We start from the raw sequence: 23,409 nt of genomic DNA, 5'->3' as shown, positions 1-23,409 counted from the left end.
ACACAGTTTGGTTTTGTGAAGGGTAGATCATGCCTGCTCAACCTGGTTGACTTCTTTGAGTCAGTCACCCGAGCTGTGGATGAGAGCAAGGTGGTTCATACAGCCTACCTTGATCCAGCCAAGACCTTTGATATCATTCCCCACTAAGGAATCATAGACAAACTCACTAAGCTAGGCATCAACCCCTATATCACTAGGTGGGTTGTAAATTGTCTCACAGACAGAACCCACAGTGTGAAAGTAGCTGACTCCAAGTCAGACTGCAGACCAGTCATAGGGTTCGGTCCTGGGTCCTTTCTTGTTTGGTATCTACTTCTCAGAAGTCCATGGCAACATGAAGGGACTCTGGCTGACAAAGTTCACAGACGATTGCAAGTTGGGAGCTATTATTAACTTCCCAAGTGATGTTCACATCCTGCAGAAAGGCCTCACTGAGACCAACGACTGGTCTCGGAACCATGGCCTTAAGCTCAATGCCAAAAAATGTGTCGTCATCCCCTTTTGAAAAAACTCAGTTCCCCTAAATTACCACATTGATGGTAGTCCACTGAATACAGAAGGCTTTACAAGAGATCTGGGAACACTTGACAGCAACCTCTCTTTTGACCACCACATTGCCACAGTGGCAATGTGGTGGTCAAAAGAGAGGTGGACAGCAACCTCTCTTTTGACCACCACATTGCCACTGTGGTCAGATAGTCCTTCTATGTGGCACATCTCATTACTAAGGGTTTTGCATCTAGGAAGAAAGAGGTCATTGTCTCCCTCTACTCTTCCCTCATTAGGCCAATCATCAAGTACAATTCCCCATTTGGCATGTACCACACTAGACACCTGCAACAACTGGAGAGGCCACAAAAGTAGCTCACAAAGATGATCCTAGGCCTTAAACAATTGTTCTATATGGACAGACTCAAAAAACTCCAACTATTCTCTGTCTCATATCGCCTACTTAGAGACGATCTCTGCTTGACTTACAAAGCCATGTCTGACCCAGCTCTGTTAGAAATGCTACATCTAAAGAACTCCCAATCCCTCTGTACCACTCGCTCCAGAGACCTCAACCTCATTACCACAATCAACAGAACATGGTGGAGGGACAGTTTCATAACCGAGAGACTTCCCATGCTATGGAATTAGACTTCCCATACATGTCAAACAGAGCACCTCACTGGTTTTCTTCAATAAAAATCTTGATGAGAAGATAGGAAATAGAAAATTCTCCCTGGGGATCACTCCAGTGGCTCTACTTGACAGAGGCACTGGGAACTAATGTTGAGTGGCACGATGCCAGGGTAATCCTATGGGCTAGGCTTGTAAAGGCTCCAGGGCCATTAGCCTAGTACACACCTATAAACCTATGAACAACTGACTCTAAATATAGGACTCAACATTGTCTCTCACTAAAAAAACTCTCCTGGTTAGAGCTTCTTCACACACTTGTTTATAATCAACTGACACTGACTCACAAAGTACTTCACCATCCTCATAAGACACCAGTCATTCAAAACATAATAGCACCTTATATCAATAATTCACTCTGTTGTACCAATAAAATCCTACTTACAATTACCAAAAGCAAAAACACTCCTGAGGGTTCACTTTACTCCAGTCATGTAGCAAAAATGTGGAATGCACTACCTGACTATATCAGATAAGTAGAAAACACCTCCAAATTAAAAAAAAAAAAACTCAAAACTTACTTTACAAACACCTGGCTCTGCACATGCAATGGGCCAGGATAATATTACCTTGCATCCCCCTCTACATGGCAGAAGTATTTTTTTAATTCTAATAACTCCTGAAGGAACATCTACTATAAACTAAAAAATTGCTACCTGCTGCTAGAACACACCTCCAGACCTCTAAAGCACAACTACAATAAACACATAACCCACTCCTACTTCTCATCGTCTGTACATGCCATCCTGTTTCTCCTGCTAAAGATACCATTATGATTCTATCAATATTTTGTAAAGATTGCACAAACTTGTTCTCTAAAATTGTAACCAAATAATGACCATCTCTGTTATATTATGTATGGTCATTTTTGAGGAAGGTGTGCTGAAATCCCTTTATACGTTAATGACAAATCATTACAGTTGTACAGGCATGTTCCTACAGAATATGTATAATAACGTACAATCACATATTTTATGTCAGTGTCACAGAATAATGGTGGCATTATTTTAAAATTGTCCATGACTGTATCTGCTACTTTTTAATGTTGCCCATAAGCCTGTTGCTATGTGTCCCTGATTGACTGAGAGCTATGGTGACATTTCAGTCATATTCAAGCAGTTCAGCAGTATTGCACTGCATTAAAACAGTCCACTGCATTTGTTTAACAATTGCATTTTTTTCAGCACTGCAGGATTTTCAAGTCTCAGACTTTTGAGGAGACTAAATATTTTCCAGTTTGTATATGTGTCAGTAATTACTGGAAATACTGAGAGAAGTATACTGAATTCACCCATTAAACTATATGTGAACAAGAATACAATTTTAAATTTTAACTCTGTAAAAGTGAAATAATAATTCCACAGAAATATAAAACATAAAATTAGTTTAAATTGAATTATTGAGTATATAAATTATCGTCCTGACAAGAAACGTCTGGTTGATGCTGAAACTGAATTATGTTAGTGTCCACACAAAGCAGTGCTAAAGGAAAATATACTGACTATTCCTGCAATGCAGAAGTTCATATTTTGTTTTTAATTTTAATCAGTAAAGCAATGCAGATAACTAGATGGATGCATTTTACTGAGATTAAAGCACTTGTCATACTTACTAGAACTTTCAGTACCAAACAGGTAATACTACAATTATGCATAAGCCATATAAATATTATTTAACTGTAACTCTGTATAAACAGTCAGACAAATGCTTATGTTTATATTTCAAAGATTTTTAGAGTTGTCCATGTCTTCTGTTTTTTGTTTCATCTTTATCCATTCCATTGTACGGTTATCTTCCTGGAAAATAATTCAAGAAGCAACAGTTTAGACAACAATTCTTTTAAAACAATGCAAACAGTATGTGGTATTTAATGAAATAAACAAATACATATATATTTTGCTCATGGTATAGCAACTGACATTATTATCCCTGGGATTCATGAAGCTTGCGCTAGGTGCAGGTGTAACGTCGGCGATCTAACACCAAATATGGCTGCCGAGTGATTCCGGTACGAGCTGTTTCCATGTGCACTACCTGCATACACTACGCTTGCACAACTCCTGAGCCTTGTATGCTAATTACCCAATGTGCAGCAGTGTAGCATGCAAATGAAGGTATCTAGCGATTCAGGAAGTGGTGCAGGCATAGTGTAAGCAAGCAGAAATATAAACCGTAGAAAACGGTTTACATTTTTGCAAACATAAAATCGGAGCCATGACAGCTGACCAAACACATATATTATAATGTTAACATATGCCAATGGCTAAATATATAGCCATTGGCATAAAAAAAATGTACAAAATATAAAATGAACATTAAATATATATAGTCGCACTATCGCAACGTGGAAGCGCAGAGCAGTGGTGTGCAAAGAGGATCGCAAGGAATATATAAAAATATAGACTAAAACTGCAATGAAACACATATCACGATTTCCCCATAATAGTCAATGGCAGGCATGCTGCACCATACTCATGGAGCAAGGGTTGCTAAGGGGCAGTGACAGTGTTATGCGCAGTAGCTAGAAATTAGTAGGCAATGCCATGCAAATGAGAGGAGTAATAATGAATCACAGATTTCCCGCTGGTGTAAGGATGCACAAAACAGCCTAGCTTTATAACACTGAGGTGAGCCCTTGAGATAAAGATGACATCAAGAGAGGGGTGTGCCGCCATTGCTGAAAGCACATTGGAGCATTGTTAAACCAGTCTGCTCCTAGCTAGGCAAAACTGCAGGATAGGGGTGTGTCGAATTGCCCATAGCTATGCTTAGCTGAGAGTACACAAGATACCTGAGTATGCATGTGAACGGAGATGAAAACGAGCGTAAACCCGGTAAATGGGTATGTGCATCGCACACTGCAGCTAAAACAGGAAGGATATAGAAAAGTGATAAGGAAATGCTGCAGCGGTGAAATTGGAGTACAAATGACTAATTAACACCTAGGAGCCTACAGTGGGCCATTGACAACAGCTAACAAGGATGCAAGCAGCTACCTGCAAAACAGGGAAGGGGAGGGGCTGTACTGCAAAGAAAACAGCAAAGTGTCAAAGCAGAACAAAGGCAATATGCAGTATATCAACTACAAGGCACATTTCGCCATGACTGGGTAGGGAAAGTACAAAACAAGAAAGACAGCAGGTGGATGCATGCCTGATAATGGGAGGGGATCCAGGTCTAAAAGGGAATTAATGGGCAACAGATTAACCAAGGCAGGCAAGCAGATCTCCACAGTAAAGACCCCACACTTACAGTACTCATTGCAAAACCCATAATTAAGACATGCAGTAGCTGTAATAGTTCATACACACCCACTTACATCAGCAGCAGCCATAGCCCAATACTATAAAGTGGGAAATCACCTCACACACATTTGTGTATTCCCATACACTCAGCACCAGTGGCATATACAGATGGGGAACTTTTAATATGTACATGTTAGGGGCTGCTATAGCTTTGATCCACCAGCATATGTTGGAGACTGAAGGTGGTGTGGAAGATGACGCACATGACCATCGCAGGCACCAGAGGATGAAGAGAGTGTTCAGACCCAGGATAACCTATCAGGGGCTACATGATCTGGAGATAGTAGAGCATTACAGGGTGGATAGGGACAGTCTACAGCAACTTGTGGAGCTGTGCCAGCCATGCCTCAGAGCCAGAACAAACAGAGGGGAACCCATCCCAGTGGATACGAAGGTATGTGTAAGCCTAAGAATACTAGCTACAGGTACCTTTCAAACACCAACTGGGGATATCATGGGTATCTCACAGGCATCAGCATCCAGGGTACTACACAAGTTCCTGAATGCCATGTTACCACATACCAATGAGCACATATACTTCCCCCGAATGCCGGAGGAGTTGGCCAGCAATATGTGTCTCTACCACCGTGTGGCAAAATACCCAGAGGTACTGGGTGCAATAGACTGCACGCACATACACATCAAGTCACCACCCAGTGAGCAGGGTAGGCACTACATAAACCACAAAGGATACCCCTCCATCAACTGCCAGGTCGTGTGCAATGCCCAGGGCATTATCATGGATGTGTGTGCTGGCAGCCCTGGAAGCTATCACAACTCCCACATCTGGCATGCCTCACAGCTGTATCGGTTATTTGCCAGGGAGGACATCACAAATGGCCACCTGGTGGGGGATGCTGGCTATGGACTGGAACCGTGGATGATGACCCCCATCAGAAATGCACACACACCCATGCAGGAATGCCATAATGAGGCACACGCACAAACTAGAATCATCATAGAGTGTGTGTTTGGAATGCTGAAATCATGGTTCCATTGCTTGGACATATCTGGTGGAGCCTTGCAGTACTCTCCAGGCACATGTGCCCACATCTTCATAGTGAGTGCCATGTTACACAATATGGTCCTGCGGAAACAGCTGCAGCAGGGACAGAATGGTGAAGGCCATCATAGCCCACCACCATTTCCAAGGGCCCCACAGGTAGAGAGGTACTCAGACCATGAACACCCTGAGCCAGCCTCAGTAGGCAGAAGGAGGCATGCCCAGTATGCTCATGCCTTGACAAAGAGGGCATGTATAGCACACGCACTGACAGTGTAGGCACCTAGGGACTGACACCTTTCTCCACCTGTACACACAATAAAAATGGATGGCACACACACAAGACTACCTGTAAATTGTCATGTATAGGCAGTCTACTGTTGGCATCCAGCATAGGCAGCCCTCAACTACTGCACACACAACAGCCATTGACACAAGTTAAGTCAACACCTGAACAATAAGTTAAGCTATCAGCATATTCAGATACTGTATGTATAGATTCATAGTTAGGTACTTGGCCATCTGCCCAAGGCCATTCATAAGGCCAGACAAAATGTGTCAGTGTTTGCCACCCCAGTGATTCATTAACCATCCCTCTGTGGAGCAGAACCAATGGCGGGATCCCAGGGGTGCATCTACTCTTCCCCATCCACCCTTCAAGGTTTCTCTTGCAGAGTGTTAGTGAGAGGCTCTGTATAATGTAGTTAGGGATGTTGTTCCAAAGTATGGGGAGTGTCTGTGACAGAAAGCTGTCCCTCCAGCATCTTCTAGTTATTACTGTGGCAAGGTCATCTCACTACAGTGTGTGGTTACTGTGACATGGATTCCCATAAGTGGAGCATATCCATCAATCTGCAGGTTGACATGGCTGTGTTGGTCAGCGGAGATCATCTCTGACTAAATGAGATGCCACTGAGTAAAGCAGGATTTCATTCAGTCCGTCTGCATAGACCATATGTTGGAGGCCAATATTCCCCTTGGTGAGATACATTCGTGGACCCCCCAGCTGTTGGACGTGTCCTCTGAGGTACTTCCCACATGGGTTATTATACCCTATGATGGGACTGATGAGTGATGAGTTAAGGGGCACTATAACCCCAGTATGTCTAGATGGGAATCCTTTAGTAATCAGATGGCCTACATAGAAGGATGTCCTAACTACTGTGGAGATGTGATTGTCAAAGGGGAGATCACTATCTACCTTAGTCCCCAGATACCCCATTACCTCATCTGTATTAAAGTGGCTGCCACTCATGTGTGAATATGTGGGTGCCAATTCCAGAATAGAATGTCCATGTGGTTAGTGGCACTTGGCTGGAGGCCATGACGTTTGAACCCTGTGACATTCTCCATGAGGCCCCTTGAGGGATATCTGTGTCAGCTGGACTGTCAGTTATGGCTCACAGTTTGCAGTGATTGCCAGACATGGTCTGCCACAGTCCACCTGTGTTTGCCTGAACATCTGAGACGTATATGCCAAACAGCAGGGCTCCCAGGACTGAGTCCTTTGGGACACCAGTTGCGACTGTTCAAGAGTTGGGCCTGGAATCCTTGTTTGGATTTACTTGTTCAAGAGTTGGGCCTGGAGACCGCTAGTCATACCATGTGGGTTCTGTGTGTTAGGCCGTTGGCAAACCAACCTGTGATGTATGGATGAATGTACAGGCTGGTGTGTTTATCAATAATACCTGAGTGGGACATGGTGTCAAAAGCCTTGGTGAGGTCCAGGTAGTAAGTGTGAACCACCTCCCCCATCATCTAATGTCTTGATGACTATAGGTAAGACATCAAACAGGTTCAGTAGGCATGAACTGCACTCAACCAAGCTGACCTGGGTTGGGCACGTGTTCGAAGGTTACCAGTGTCATTGTTAATGAGTGCCATGAGGATGCAAACCATACCATTGCAGACCAGGGTAGTCAGGCTTATGGAGTAGTAGTTACCATGGTCAGTTGTGATTTCACCTTGATGGAGTGGAATAACTGTTGCCACGTGCCATTGTATGGGCATGTAGCCTGTGGAGAGGTTGAGGTAGGAATGCTTACTTAGGTGGGGGGGCAGATCGTCTTGTACAGTTTGCAAGATGCAGTCTGGGACAACATCTGCCTCCATTGATGCTGTGGTCTGCTGTTAGAGAGGGCCATTTCCTCCTGTGCATCTCTGGGTGTGTGGGATACTGTACCTTTCGGATAGTGTAGTGGGCTCTTTAGGGGATGAAGTATGCACCGAATATATCTGCAAGAATGTTGGTGATATCAGTAGGGTCGGCATAATTTGTGATATATTTCACCGGCACAGTGCAAATCTGTGTGTCACCATGTAGATCCTTGACATAGCCAAAGAAGGCTTTGTGGTTATCTGTTGAATCCTTGCGTATTCTCCTGCTGCTGTTAGCCTTGGATGACGACACGAAGGGCCTACATATTATACTAATAGTGGTCACGGATGTCTGCCCTTCGTGAGATTTGCTGTGTGTCTGGAACACTGTCCCACTTCTGTAGTATAACCTGTTTATTGCAGAGGTCCACCAGACCAGTGTCCTTGTCTAGCAGGAGTGAGTCTTGGTTTACCAGTGATGGCATGATCCCTACATCCATGTAGGTGCTTATAGACTGCATATGTAAATCTGTCCTTATCTTGAGCAGTGTTTCCCCTTAGTGTGGGGGCTGTGAAATCCCCCACCCCTGTCACTAGTAGTGTAAATATAGCTGTAGGAAAGGTATACAATGTGGTATCCATGAGTGGGGGAGATGCTAGGGTGTGGAAACAGTGAATAGTTCATGGTCAGATCTAACCAGTGATCAGTTAACCTATGCTGAAGTGCACCTGTTGCCCATGTTGGTGATGACCACATCTAGCAGCTTCCACCCCACATTAGGGAAGTTACCATCTGATACAGGACATATGATGATACATTCCAGGAAGCTCTGGTCCTGGAAGTGAGTACCGGAATACATTTCCCAGTTAATGGTATGGTGGTTGACATCGACCAATGCCGGGGTGTGCGTTAGGACTGTCGTGTTCTCCACTGTCTCCAAGTAGGTGGAGTGGAGGCTCTGGGTCATGGAGGGTGATCCATACTGGGTCATGGAGGGTGATCCATAGCAGGCCACATTCTACACTGCAGTTGTGGCTGATGTTAGCTGCACATGGATGAATACAGAGGTATCATGCTGCCCCACTAACCTGGAGGTGTAGGTATCCCCGATGAATATGGATACAGCCCCTCCATGTCTGTCAGTCCACGTTCTGTGGCTGAAATGTGTGGTATGGGGTGTAGACTTGTAGTGCTGGTGTGCTCTCAGGATCCTTAAGACAGATTTCAGTTAATGCACGGATGTTGATGTTGTCCATCCTGAGGAGTGCTGTGAGTGCATGCATGTTGTGATCACAACCCCTGGTGTTGAGTAGCATAATCCTCATTGAATCTGCTATTGTGCTGTTTACGGAGCTGGTATTCACCTTTGAGACTCACCTAAATAAGGCCCCATGGGGGCGCTAATAGCCTTGGCCAGTATTCCAAAGCATAAGACTGACACATAGGCCAGTATGGTATCATTGCATGCATGTTCCCCATATCTGCCTGTTTGACATCTACCCTGTAGGTAACCTACTGGTAAGCAGTAGAATGCCTTAAAGTTATACAAGTCTTCTAGCTTCCAAGATAGGCTTTTGGAGTGACTAAGTATCAGTGTTCCGTAAGTTCTTGCTGTACTCAACTGTTTCCTGACTACATGGTGAGTTCACACTGTATATCGTGTTCTGAAGGTCCGTTTATTCACATATTATGGCTGTGATGGCCTGCACATTAGAGGTTCACAGATAGCATCCTACCTATCTGCCCAAGGGCAATTAGAAGCATAGCAACAGTGTGTAGGCCTTCCCCATGCCATTGATGAAGTAACTGAGCCTCTGTCAAGCATAGCCAATGAAGCAATTCCAGGCAGAGTTGCTGGAAGCTGCTGAAGACTGGGGTTGGGGAGGGTGATAGGGGCACTTAGTGATCAAAGAGGGCATGTTAATGTGGCAATTCAACACCATTCAATTGCCCCAACAGGTCTTGCAGCTGTCAAACTGGACAGGAACACCAATTGACCATCAGGATAGCACATGTCACTGATCTGTAACTATAAAACGTTACTTTGTCACACATCCAAACCATCTGTATCTACCTGTAGGACAGTACAAAACATGGAAAGATAAACAGAAAATGAGTAGTGCACTAGTTAATAACACCTCCGATTACTAAGACGGTATGTATAACATGTAGTATGTCTGTGTATGTAGTATCTGTATTGTAGGAATTACAGTGTAATCAATGCATATAGTGGAAATAGCTATCTTGTAGTGATGTATTGTTGAGCAGTAGTAATGCTTGTAGTATTCTATGTGTGTACTGCTGTAGGTCACACGGCACACTCCATATACACCACAAGGTATGCTAAGGGCTTGGAATCCACCATTTTGCTTCCAGCCACTGTCAGTGTCAGGACTGGTCCAACAAGTATGTGCTATAACAGGGGATAGTATATGTTATTATATTGTAACAGTCGACATATGTATGGGTGTATAAGTAAGATGAACATGTTAAAGGTGGGCTTACCATGCAAATATGGTGTGCATTGTGGGATATTGTGCCAATAACTGTGTAATGTACAGTATTCTAGGCAGATCTGTATTCTATTCTGCATAGCAGTTCAGTTATGTTATGCAAACAGTAGTTATATCTATTGGCAATTACAATACTCAATGACAGGATACATAGCATTAGCATTCATCTAACAGGTTAGCAGCATGATAGCAAAGATAATTGGAAGAACCAGGTAACTATCCATGTACATAACACATGTAATATCCACCTCTCTACTATCGTTTGCAAGCAATAACAGCTGTGCATGTGTACATGTTATGCAAATGAGTAGTGACCCTTGTTACAGGGCTGGGCCAAATGGCTGTGTGCACACCTACATAGAGTGGATATTGAGAGTACAGACACACTGGTTGAACTACCAGGTTTGTGTAGCCCAACCTAACAGCTGCCTGCATATACTGTATGTAAGGTAGTGCACAGCACTGGTAATGGAACAGGTTGCACATCGTCTTTAACTACACTGTAACATCTGCAGTAGGAGTGTAAGATGTGGGAGACAGCTGTCCATGTGTAATAGCCGCATCATAGGTGATGGCTCACACTATCTGATTATATCCTGATCATGTTGATAGTGGCATCTGAGCCTATAGATACATGACTCTGTTTGGGGGGTAGGTGTCTGTGCCCAACAGAGCTCATGGTCCTGGTGGATATGTGAGTATATACACAGAGAAGGAAACAGACCTGTAGACACATGCATCATCTGTAATCAACTAACAGGATGTGATGCGCTCCTCAGAGGAGGTTTGCTACCAAGGATAGCTACAATGTTTCCATAATACCCACTGTTGTCACGTCCATAACACAAATAATTACATGTGAGCATCACTGTCTATAACATCTTCATAGGCAATACGTAAACTAAATACAGTACTTGGTACTTGTAGTACTGACTGCTCATACAGGCATGTCCACTAGTCAGCTACTGGTGTTTACTAATGTCAGCTTTGTGTATGTGGCCATCCTGGGGAAATGTAATCTCTATGCCATGTACACTGCCAGACCCACCTAACACCACACCCCACACATTGTCTGGGATGCAGCTACAGGGGTAAGCTGGACGGCAGCCCAGTCAACAGCCATGACTGGACTGGACAGTCATGAGGTGTAGGTTAACACATGCAGCTCATCAACACAACCAACACATACCCTTACCAAAACACAATTAAGGACACCCACACACACTACCAGAGATCACACACATTCACAGATGTGTCTAAGTATCTGGCCAAACAAATGACCCACCAAGCAGGAAGAGACAGACACCAAAATACACAAACTGTATGCCTTGGTTTGCATAATTGTGCCACACCTCTAAACACATGACTGAAACATGCCCAACAGTACTCATTTGTGAGTGCAAACTCTTGCACTATGTTACACACTGAACTATACGAGGGCATACATACTGTCAGCTGCCTGTCTGACATGATTAGCCACATACTCATACACTCAGACCACCTATTGATCTATACACATGGCTCTGGCATATTCAAACTTGTTGTGTAGGACGTGTGATGCAGTAGCCTGGACAGCATGGAAACACATGTAGGAACTGTCAGGTCTTGTATGCCATGCAGGTATGTCCCAAGGCCTGGGTAGCATTCTGCCATTGGCCAGAATGATACTGCAGTACAGGGACAAAAGGATTGTATTCCACAATTGTTTAGTGTAGTGGTGCATGTCGCAGGGTAACCAGTATCTGTCATTCTGGGATAACATGGTTGACAGACCATGATGCTTTCCCAGACAGGGCCTGCACCTGTCACCCCTGGGAATCTGGATATAGCCTAGGGCTCATGCTTCCCCTATAGTGCCTTCATCATGCACAGTTCAGGTGAGGGTCCACTGCTATTACAGGGACAGCCAAGCAATGCACTGTGGGTCTAGCTACACAACGATACATGTCAGAAACACTATAAGGACACACATATGTCAATCCCTAACATGGAGTACATATCTGTGCAGTGGCTGAGACATGTCTCAACGCTCTAGAGAGCACACATGCATGACCATGTTATAACACATACCTCACCTTTTGTCCATTATCCTTTACTGGAACACATGGGCCGTAGGTGTGTCCATATTCCTTAAGGATATGTACACCCCCATGCTAATTGCACTTACATAACACCAGATGCATTATGCTGAGCAACTACCCTTGTGCCACAATGGAATTTAAAATGCACCTTGAGACAGATCACCCACCAGGCCGCGGACTTCCCAACTGCCATAATGTGCTGTAATGGGGATGATTAGGCTGGAGACAGAACCATACTATTGGTTACTCTCAACTATTCCATTATGAACTATTAAGACTCCTCATGTACCAACACTTGTGCTCATTGCATGTTGGATTCCATTGACCCCACTTACCCGGATCACAGTAGTCACACAAACAGGGCTAACAGTATGCTACACATAGTTAGTCCCCAATGCCAATGTTATGTTCCCTAAGAGCAGAGTGGTGAGTGCCATGGCACCCATGCAGATGGACAATGCATGTGCAAATGTTGATTACTACACAGATGAACCTTAAGCAGTCACATATGTGCAGTGAGTGTGCCATTGAAACAGAACCATGAGTCAACCCAATACAAACAAGTAGGCAAACTGGTGGTACCATGCTTTAAACTATACCACAGAAGGTAGTAACTGTTGCTAGAGTGAACACACATGAGTGTAGGTGTTCCCTGGTCAGCCTCAGTAAGATTCAGATACACCATATGAAACCATGTAAAGCTACTGTGAAACCAATCAGCCACATATTATGAGGCCAAGCACAGAGCATTATATAGCTGTGTCATTAATCGTGATGGCAACGACAAGACCTGCCATGCTGCACATCACTATGGCATGGGAAGTACTGCACCTACAGAAATAGCACCCGCTCATCCTGATAGGGTCTCAGAGAACCTAAACCCACTTCCACCCCTCCACCCCCAACAGGTACACTTAGTAATATATCCATGTACAGTACAGGGCCCATGTACTAACGACTATGCAGGTACAAGCTGCACTCTCAAATGCCATACATACAGCTTTCATGGGACCTGTCAACATCCGAGGGTGTATCCTACACAAATGTAAGAACATTCAGCTATCCACATACTCATCATTTTCAATCATAGCTCCATGTCAAGCTATGTACACACCAAATGGTGCACAGCAACATTTATCACACCCCACAAATGGGGAGACACCATTGAAAATGGGACATAGTGCACACCTACCCTGCTGAGTCTGGTCTGTACGGCCATGAACCATGGTCAATGTAATTGATGTACTCGGTGCAGATGTAGATGACAATAGGGTTGATTCACACTGCATATCCTGACCTTGCCAGGTCATAGGATACCATCACCCATACTGTGTTCCAGCTACACTCAGTAAACTAGGTGTATATACCTATGTCATAGGAGTGGTTGGCAACTGGACTGTTGGCAGAACCCACACTACAGAAGGTGTCCGACGAATACACGCACATCAAACCAATGCCATCCACAGTAATACAGGGGTCATTCCTGGTACTTCCCCTCTTTGGTATCTATACCACATAGATTAACAGAGAAGGCATCAGCCTATTGATGTCTGCAAATGACTATGAACTAGGAGCAATAGTCAACTCATTGTGTGCTGTGTTCAACATAAAGAAGGACCTTAGTGTGTCAGATGTGTGGTGTGTGATGTGTGGCCACATTCTGGCAGCTAAGTATTGCATTGTCATCCTCTATGTTACAATCCCTGTACCCATTAACTACCACCTAGGCAGCGGGCAACATAATGGCAACTGTGTGTATGAGATACAGCTGGACAGTACTTCCCTTTGATAGTTATGTCACCACAAAAGACAGATAGTCATATGTGGCACCCCTAATCATGACATGGTGCCATCCAGGAATATAGAGATAACTGCTCAGCCATACTCAACACCCATGTGACCCATAATAGGTCACATATTTCCTTTAAGGGTTATTGCCCATGTGTAGATGGCCTACACTGCCTTTCACAATCCCTAGCTACACTATGTAACATGCAACCTACCCTGAATAAAGCCATGTCCAACCCAGAGGCGTTGGATATGCTACATTTAACACATCCTGATCCCAAGTAAACACATACATCATGGACATCCACCTTTTTAGTACAAGGATCACAACATGCCTGACAGATCCCTGTCCCATACACTTAACATACTCTTGCCATACTATGCATCCCTGTCTAGTGAAGCTGCACATCGCCCCTCTCTGTGACATGGTGTGATGACTGCATGCCAAACATATCAGTAACCATGAGTATTGGTTCTATGGCACTGCTTGAATGGGCCATTGAATATTACCTGTATGTTGCCTACAGCTAGGTAACCTGTCTGCCTAGGCTCTTAAATGGCCCAGGGCATATAGCCCACCACATCACTATGACCATACATGCCATAGTTGATATCCAACCCTGCAAATACCATCAGGCTAGCTATTGTCCCATGTGCAATACAGGTAATACATGGCAGGATGCTACACAGTTGTACAGTGCCATGTAGATGTATATGGCAAAACACATACATGCTTGCAAGTCTGCAGGGTCACAGGTCATGTCCCTAACGGCTATGTATGACTATATATGTGGCATATACACAGTACTAAGGTTGATTGCATTAATGTGAACACATCCAGGCATGTGCTGATAGGTAAAGACACCACTACATGCAAACAGACATGGCCACGTCAAGGCAGCATCCACATGGTGTATGAAAAATGTCATCACATAACACACACACACACACACACACACACACACACACACACACACACACACACACACACACACACACACACACACACATGCACACACATATGGTGATAACTTCACATCACCAGTAGGTGTCAAATGTGTGTGACTTATACATGTTAGTGGTGTTAGTGACATCTAGATCTACAAAGACGTATTTGTAAACTTAATAAATGTGATACACATGCATGTTCAGCTGTACTGATGTACTTCTTTGTGAATTACTGTGATCTGTCTCCATCATTATGTCTTCCAGGTATGCCCTGTAGCTGACTTCCACCATACAGCTGCTTGGAGGATGAGGTCCTCATCCCATACCTCCTCGACAACTACACAATGCTCTTCAGCCATGTGCCACAGGATGCACAGCAGTGGGATGCCCTGAAGGAGGAACTCTGCAGGAGGGTAAATGATGTTAGTGGTCATAATCGCACCTATCGTCAGGTGCGCCGACACTGCACTGACCAGATAAGATGAGCGAAACAGCGTGCAAATGCAATCGCCAGGGAAGAAGGTGCAACAGGTGGGAGGCTACTCAGCCAGCCCCCACTCACATGTACCGAGGAACTACTGGCCAACCTGTGGACACCTGCAGTCCTCCATCCACAAGGGTTAGCTGGTATTGTGGAGGTGGGTGTCTCTCAACCACTGAGCCTGAAGTTGCCTGGTAAGTCACTACCGCACATAAAACACAACCATATATCACATAGTTGCATGTGTTACTGTACAATATGTAATGTAACATCATATGCAAGGCATGTATGCACACATACCACATACTATAGTCTGCTACTCTATGTATGCCTAGATGTGCATACTCCATAGTATAGTGTATTGTACTGGCTTATGTGCTAACATAGACATTGCACCCTGTAGCTACCACACAGGTGTGGATAATCTTACTGCTGTGACACCCCTGTCTAGGTACCTCTGGCATTTTGCAGAGACAGCAACCTGTGTCAGGTGAGATTGTTATTATTTACCAGGCTTGATACTGCATGGAACATATTAATAGCATGCTATCTGCCATAATACACATACACATAAAGTATGGTGGTCCTGGTAATGTACATTGGTCAGACCTGCAATGCATCACATGGTTTACATATGTGAAACAATTGTAGACTATATGAAACACCTACACTAAACCTTCCAAACTGTCATTGCCAGATGTGTGGACAACAGTGAATACAATGGTGGAGGTGTGTTCCACTGTAGGGACAGGTACTACATATCAGCATTACACATGCTGGGAATATGAACAGTACTGTACAGAGAGCATATCTGTGCACACACACTAAATATGTTGGAGCTGGAATATGCCCGGCCCACAGGATACACCCTTGTGGAGTATACCCTTGCTATGAATGTCACACACTGTCATGTGCTATCAGACATGTCCATGACATGTAGTGGGCTGCCTGCAACACTGCTCAACTATCCTGCAAAACATGTCCCACATCCCATACATATCACTCTTTGTCTGCATAACCCTGTCTTCAGTGAAGCATATGACATCTATGGGTGTATGTCATATGGGATAACACTGACATGTGAAATAAGATGGCCATCACAACCATTGGACTGCACATGTGTACACATGGCCATGGAGGATGGCCAGAGACATGAAGCAAAGCACACGGTAGAAGTGATGCACATGTGTGTACATCCTGTTGCATATTGGCTCAACACAATACAACTATGGACTTTGTGTAATGGTGATATTGCAGATGTGAAACACTAAACATCATACAGGCCTGTGCACAGCTTGTGTAGGCATAACATGAAACCACCACAAAACATGTCTTGAACATCTGGAGTGTGTCATGACATGGAAGCATACACCTATACAGTATCCAAATACATACATATGTTGCACAACATACACATACATCCACATCAAGCCACAGATACAGTAGATTCACCTTGCTGGTGTCAGACATCACTGTCATGCCTGCTCTGCATGTGTGTGAGGTACACAGATGGCATGTTTGACATAGAGAACTCGTACATTAGCCATGTGTGGGCATAGTTGGCAGGTATCAGTAATATGGTTGCAGATGTGCAGGGGTATCATCCATATACCCTTCTGTGACCTGTGTCACACATTCCACATTAGGGTATTTTGTGTATACACCTCGGTGACATGGGTCACATTCCACATTAGATATGTATTGTATTTGAACATAGTCATGGCTATGAACCATGTCAGTAGCTCACACTGTATAGTAATTGTGAAGCCACATGATGCCCTGCAATGGCTTTCCACATCAGCTCAATGTGCAGTATGTCCCTGCATATTTGTAGGGTGGACAGACAACACTGCATCAGCTGAAGGCCCATGTTAGCATAACATGTCCCTGCATTGGGACACCATTACCGTACTGTAGATTGGAAAAGACACCATTGTGTTCCACATGTATGCATGTCAGTCAACACGCCAGCAGAAAACATATCATACTACATGTTATTGGCAAGGTCATATGCCACACAGCAGGCTGGTGTACTGTAAACCTGTGCTGGTCTGTGGCACCATTGCAAAGTAGGGACAGCCATGTCAAACATGCGTGTACAGCCACATGCACAATGTCTAGACTCAGCTCAGGGGTAGGCGGAATAATGTTGAACAGACATGCAATGCTTTGGGGGAGATATGCAATCTAGGGCTCAGGCAAACATAGTATGCAGTGGACATACCCTACTGCTCATGTCCTCAAACATAGGGGTGGTGGTCAACACAAAGCATCAGTGGCAGATGTACAAAGGTCGGTGATGGTCTGTTAACATGTGGTGTATGTTGCACACAGCATGGTAGTGTAGTGAAATGGTGCAAAGTGCATGCATTATGTTGCAGATATGGAGCATGTGCTACTAACACAAAAGGTGCAATACGGATATGTATGCTAACCACCACTATAATTATGTAAGGTGCACGCCGTCTGCTAAACCACATGCATGCTGTTGTGTGCAACTCAGGGATGTACGATGACTACCACTATAATTTCCTAAGCTGAAACTATAATTGTCTAAGCTGAATGCCATCTGCCATATCACGTGCATGCAGCATGTATGTCAGTATGTGTCTGTGTGTGTCTGTGTGTGCCCGTGTCTGTATGTGCCTGTGCCTGTGTGTGTGTGTGTGTGTGTGTGTGTGTGTGTGTGTGTGTGTGTGTGTGTGTGTGTGTGTGTGTGTGTCTCTGTCTGTGTGTGTGTGTCTCTGTCGGTGTGTGTGTGTGTGTGTGTGTGTGTGTGTGTGTGTGTGTGTGTGTGTGTGTGTGTGTGTGTGTGTGTGTGTGTGTGTGTGTGTGTGTGTGTGTGTGTGTCTGTGTGTGTGTGTGTGTGTGTGTGTGTGTGTGTGTGTGTCTGGTGAAACTTGTAATGTACAGTTCTTGTCTTCCCCTCACAGGTGTTGATGTAGATGCATTGCCCTCCTGCGGTCCGCCTGATGTTAGTGTCACCACAGACTTTAACAGTGATGATGATAGTATGATTGAGGCACAGGCAAGGTTATCAGGGGCTGAATCTGTGCCATTGGTTGCCATTCCACCTGTCTCCCCCTCATCCTCATACACAGTTCCCCTGCCTGCACATACCCCATCACCACTGGCCATAGAGGAAGGACAGGTGGCAGGTGGTAGCATGAAACAGGGAAGTGTGGTCACTATGAAAGGTGTGCCTGCACACCATGCTCCCAGTCAACAGACAAGTGATGTCCCACACAGGTATGTGCCCAGAGCTGCTCGTAGGAGGACCACTGGCCAACATGCCCCTGCGGGACAAAGCACATCAGCTGGTGTCACCAGACGCATGTTTTGGGCTGTAATGGAGGCACAGGCACGTGCTGAATGGCACAATAGCGGTGGTCTAAGGCTTCAGAGGACTGCTGTCCATTCATTACCCGACAACATCCAGGCACTTGCAAATGCTCACCATCATCTTGCAGATGTTTTGGATAGACGATTAGGTGACATGGTGGGAATCCCTGACCATGGAATGTCAATCCTCGTGCGTGGAATGTCTGTGCTGGAACATCTGGTGGGAGTGAGGCATCGGGCACGTGGATGTAGGCCAGCTACATCACATGTTGAAGGTCTACGTGAATATGCTACTGGCCATGCCCCCTCCCATAGTGGCAGTAGCAGCAGCAGTGCTGCTGGTGCTGTGCACTCCACAACAGGATGCAGCAGGCCATGTGCACATGGTCCTGGACTGTCCCAACAGGGACACAATTCCAGTGGACATGTGTCATTGGACGGTACCCAATCTGGACCTCTGCCTGGTAGTTTCCATGCAACCTTTGGCAGGCGCAGGTCATGTGGTCGTGGCCAGACACCATGAACTATGACACCTGCCTTGTACGGTCTGCAGCTGTCAATATTACACCTGTGGAGGCCAGCCTCATAAAAGTCAAAGAAAAACTGGTAAATCTTGCCAAAATACTCCAACGCACTTCTGCACGTCAAAAAGTTTTAATAAAATAGGTAAAGCTTTCGGGTTAACCAACCTTAATCATTGGCGTGCAGAAGTGTGTTGGAGTATTGAGGCCAGCCTCATGCCAGACCTGTGTGCATGCATACACACACACTGGAAACAAGCATAGGGCACCTCAACACACACACGCATAACATCCACACACACCCAGTGATATCACAGGCCCTAGCACACACGCATGATGTCATCCAATGGCACAGCCTAGGCCTCTGGCAAACATTATCACCCTGTGCATATGATGATGCCTGTGCCATATTCCTGTCATCCACACCATTGGTGTAGGGATGGTCTGATGCACAGGGTGAACATACTAGGTAGACAATTGTAGATTAATATTGTTGAGTAGTGTTGATAGGCAGCAGACATAACATTTATTGCAGTTTTGGAATGCATTTTGTACGTTTGACAGCATGTATCATGTGTAACAACACTAAAAGCATGTTGATCCTGACGTTCTGCCTTCCTCTTTCAGGTGTAGTTGCATGTGCCGGGGGATGTTGGTGTATGCGGGAGTCTCATATGTACATGTTGACTACCCACAGGTCAGTATGACAATACCTGCATGCACTATGTAACTTCCACATCACAGTTATATTCACCCATGTTTCAATTAAGTTTACTGTTCTAATGATCCAAGAGCATGATAGCTGTGTAGTAAGCTACTGTGTTCAGAGCTGTCGCATCCATAGTAGGTGACATCACAGGTATAGTTACCTGGAGCGCGGAGTGGGTAAAAGTGTGGTCTGCTGGATGGCAAGGGTAAAGGCCAGTGGATATAGTGGCTTCTCATTGGGAAGCAGTAACACCCACTGCCATGACAGCATGCAAACACAGACACACCCACACACTCGGGGATTCCAGACACAGTAACACACACACTCTGACACACACACACACAGTTGCCAGTGTTCAGATGTCAACCCCTGCCTATGTGCACATCATCATTATAGTACTACGCAATTACAAGATGCCCCACATAGATTACACATGTGCAGATAGTTGGAATGGCCTAAGATCGAGGACATCGACAGGGATACTAAAGTGCAATGAGTGTATGTGGGGAGGGGGGTCCATCAGTAGGCTATGTAACAACAGGTCACAACCCAGGGCGTACATGTTAACAGGCGGTTAGTATGCCCATCTACAATTGATATTATCAACAGGTATTCTACACTGCTTTGAGTGGATGGGGGGAGGGGGCATTAACATTCCACTATGGTAACATACAGCCTCACTCCAGGAACCGGACAGCCATACACACACACACACACACACACACACACACACACACACACACACACACACACACACACACACACACCAGCATTTACAAATATATACACCTATGTCACACACATACAGACACTTTACATGTGAATGGTTTAATCACCTGCCTATGGTTTTCTTTCTACACTTCACTCTGTACTGGTGTCTCTAACAGTGTTCAGGAGAGCGATAGCATGTGGGATGTATTCCCAACCATATGTGTCATATATGGGCACGCACCCACACGTGCCAGTACTATGAATCAAACACATGGCTATCTCATGATAGGTACTACAGCAGTACAGCACTATCACATCCGGTACAATGCTTACTGACTCTTTCCTATGACAACTGTGCTGATATATGCACAATATATGCACAAGGGAGGTATTACTGTTACAGATGTCATGGGGTTTACCTTCGGTGTCACCCTTACTGCATTCTACATTGTCTGTCTTCCACTTCAGTTAACAAAACCTGACCTTAGCAGGCACACAGTTTATTGTAGGACTGGTTATAACACACCAGTGAGCTGTCCTCAGTAATCATTAATCTGCAAAGAAGCCCCACCACTTAGTAGTCATGTCTAAACATCCGTTCATACCTCATGTATGGCTTACTGTACTTAGAGCATATCACCATATACAGTTGGCAATGTTGAGGTTGTAATGCAACAGCATGATGTACTAAGACAACAATCACCTTCAGACATCAGACACTGCACACACATGGAATATACACAAACAGCAATACATGTACACGTATGCTGTCTACATCAGTACATGAACTAGCAGGTCAAGAGGATACATTCCACACCTTCCCCACACCATGTGTGAAACATAGCCGAGCATCTGTGGCTTGTAAACATCTCACACCAGCATGTACTGGCTATTGTGTACTAAGGCTAAGGTCCAGACAGCACACAGCATGCATGGCTTGTAGTTGTTGACATGGGGTATATGTAGGAGCTGTGGCCACACATGGCTGTACATGTCATGAACATATCACCTGTGACTATTCAGGAACATACAGTGCAGAGCTGGATTTCCCTGAGTTTGTCAATACAGGCCTTGTGTAGGTCCTATGGTCCTGTTATATGGGTATGTCTGTAGGTACTGCATTAGGTGGACATGTCTAAAGACATACATGCTACAGGGGGTGTTGTATGATATGATAGGTGTCATGGTTGACCAGTGGAGAGGGGATATTACCTCTGTCAACATAGATATCGAACCTTATGTACTATTAGCATGCTATCTGCCATGTGCATGTGTGTAATGACTGTAGCCACCTGTATGTAGAAAGGTAAATGAAAGCTATGGTAATGTAATATATGTTGTATGAGGGTGGGATGTACATATCCAGGGCAGGTATGGTTAGGATATATCCAACCATGAGGGTGTCGGTTACTGGTGTACAGCGACAGTCGACCATGTTAATGCTGCCAACATCCGTGGACCCTGGTATGTGTACAACTGAGCAGGTTACAAACAGTGGTATTATTGCATTGCATAACACATTATGCAGCTATGTCTGTACATGGGTACATTGCACAGTTGATGTAGGCCTAGGTACAGTCCACCAATCGAGGGTTATCTGGTGGTCTACCATACTATGTCATACCACATACGGATATGTGTTGGTAGTCTGGGAACAAGGTGGTGGATGTATATGTGGATACAACCTAGAATTAGGCATTTGCCACTGTCACCTGTACCTAACTCATCTGTGATGTGTTATGTCAGAGTAATGGTCCTTACATGTGAGTAGTCTTTATGAATATGTGTACACCACCACCTGGTATGGTCCATACTACTGTTATGGCCCACATGTCTGGATCTGAGTTATATGGTGGTAGTGCATTTGTGCACTACAGAGCCCTCAGCCATGTGTTCCTCACTGCACAGATGTCGGTATTGCCCATTGTAGGTTCTACATTGAGCTAATGGATTACTAAAGCCACACATCTAGCATGGGTTAGCATAGGTATCCAATACAATTGTCATGTAGGTGTTAGGGTGTTACTTCTGTGTGTAGGACATTTGGCTTGGAATGCAGCTATATGGGTAAATACGACCTAGGTATTATCCACACACACGTGTAACATGGATGCATTTGCTCTGTGTTGAAGGCTCGTCATTTGGTCATGACAGCCTGGAATGACAGACACTAGATGACCTCATAATAACAGCAGGACATTGGCTCATTGTTTTGGTCTAGCAGTTGCCACCCATACCATGACATCACTGCACGTGGCATTAATGTGCTTGGTAGCACATGCTCCATGTAAGGTGACGGACAGCGGCATAACTTGTGTATATGACCAATGTAAGATATACTTAGGGTAGTGGTCCTGCTAATAATGACAACTACTACCACAGCCGGGAGAGGTCATCTTGTCACCTGCACCTCATTACCATTACACAAGGTGGCTCACACATTATGCTTGCACATGCCACTGTTCCACGTATAATGCCACTGTCCACAACCTGCTATCAATGTATGCCTTTCAGGGCAGCAAGGTGTGTGACACATGCTGTAGGTAGCATCCGCCTGTGTGACCCAGGTAACCTATTGTCTGTCACGTCCTCACATGCATGAATGTGTATGTGCAACATATATATGTCAGTACTTCTTGTACATGTATGCATGTGTATCACACAGCACAGACACAGATATATCATTTACAGGCCACATACAGGTATCGGGTAGTAAACCAGTATGAT

General features: G+C 44.8%; 1 protein-coding gene across 1 annotated transcript in view; it reads right to left on the bottom strand.

Annotated features, from left to right (window-relative positions):
- Positions 1–1,293: 1,293 nt before the first annotated feature.
- The window catches only part of LOC122812121 (adhesion G protein-coupled receptor E3-like), a 224,305-nt gene continuing 202,189 nt past the window's right edge, over positions 1,294–23,409 (bottom strand). The window contains exon 4 of the mRNA XM_044084410.1: positions 1,294–2,978. Within this exon, the coding sequence (XP_043940345.1) occupies positions 2,904–2,978 (75 nt within the window). The 3' untranslated portion in view covers positions 1,294–2,903. The remainder of the gene's footprint in view (positions 2,979–23,409) is intronic.

The sequence above is a fragment of the Protopterus annectens genome, chromosome 9.part0 (assembly GCF_019279795.1).
Source record: "Protopterus annectens isolate FY-2018-M chromosome 9.part0, PAN1.0, whole genome shotgun sequence".
In the NCBI taxonomy this organism is placed as follows: domain Eukaryota; kingdom Metazoa; phylum Chordata; order Ceratodontiformes; family Protopteridae; genus Protopterus; species Protopterus annectens.
The sequence above is the reverse complement of the archived record's forward strand: the minus strand, read 5'-3'. Positions and strand labels throughout refer to the sequence as shown.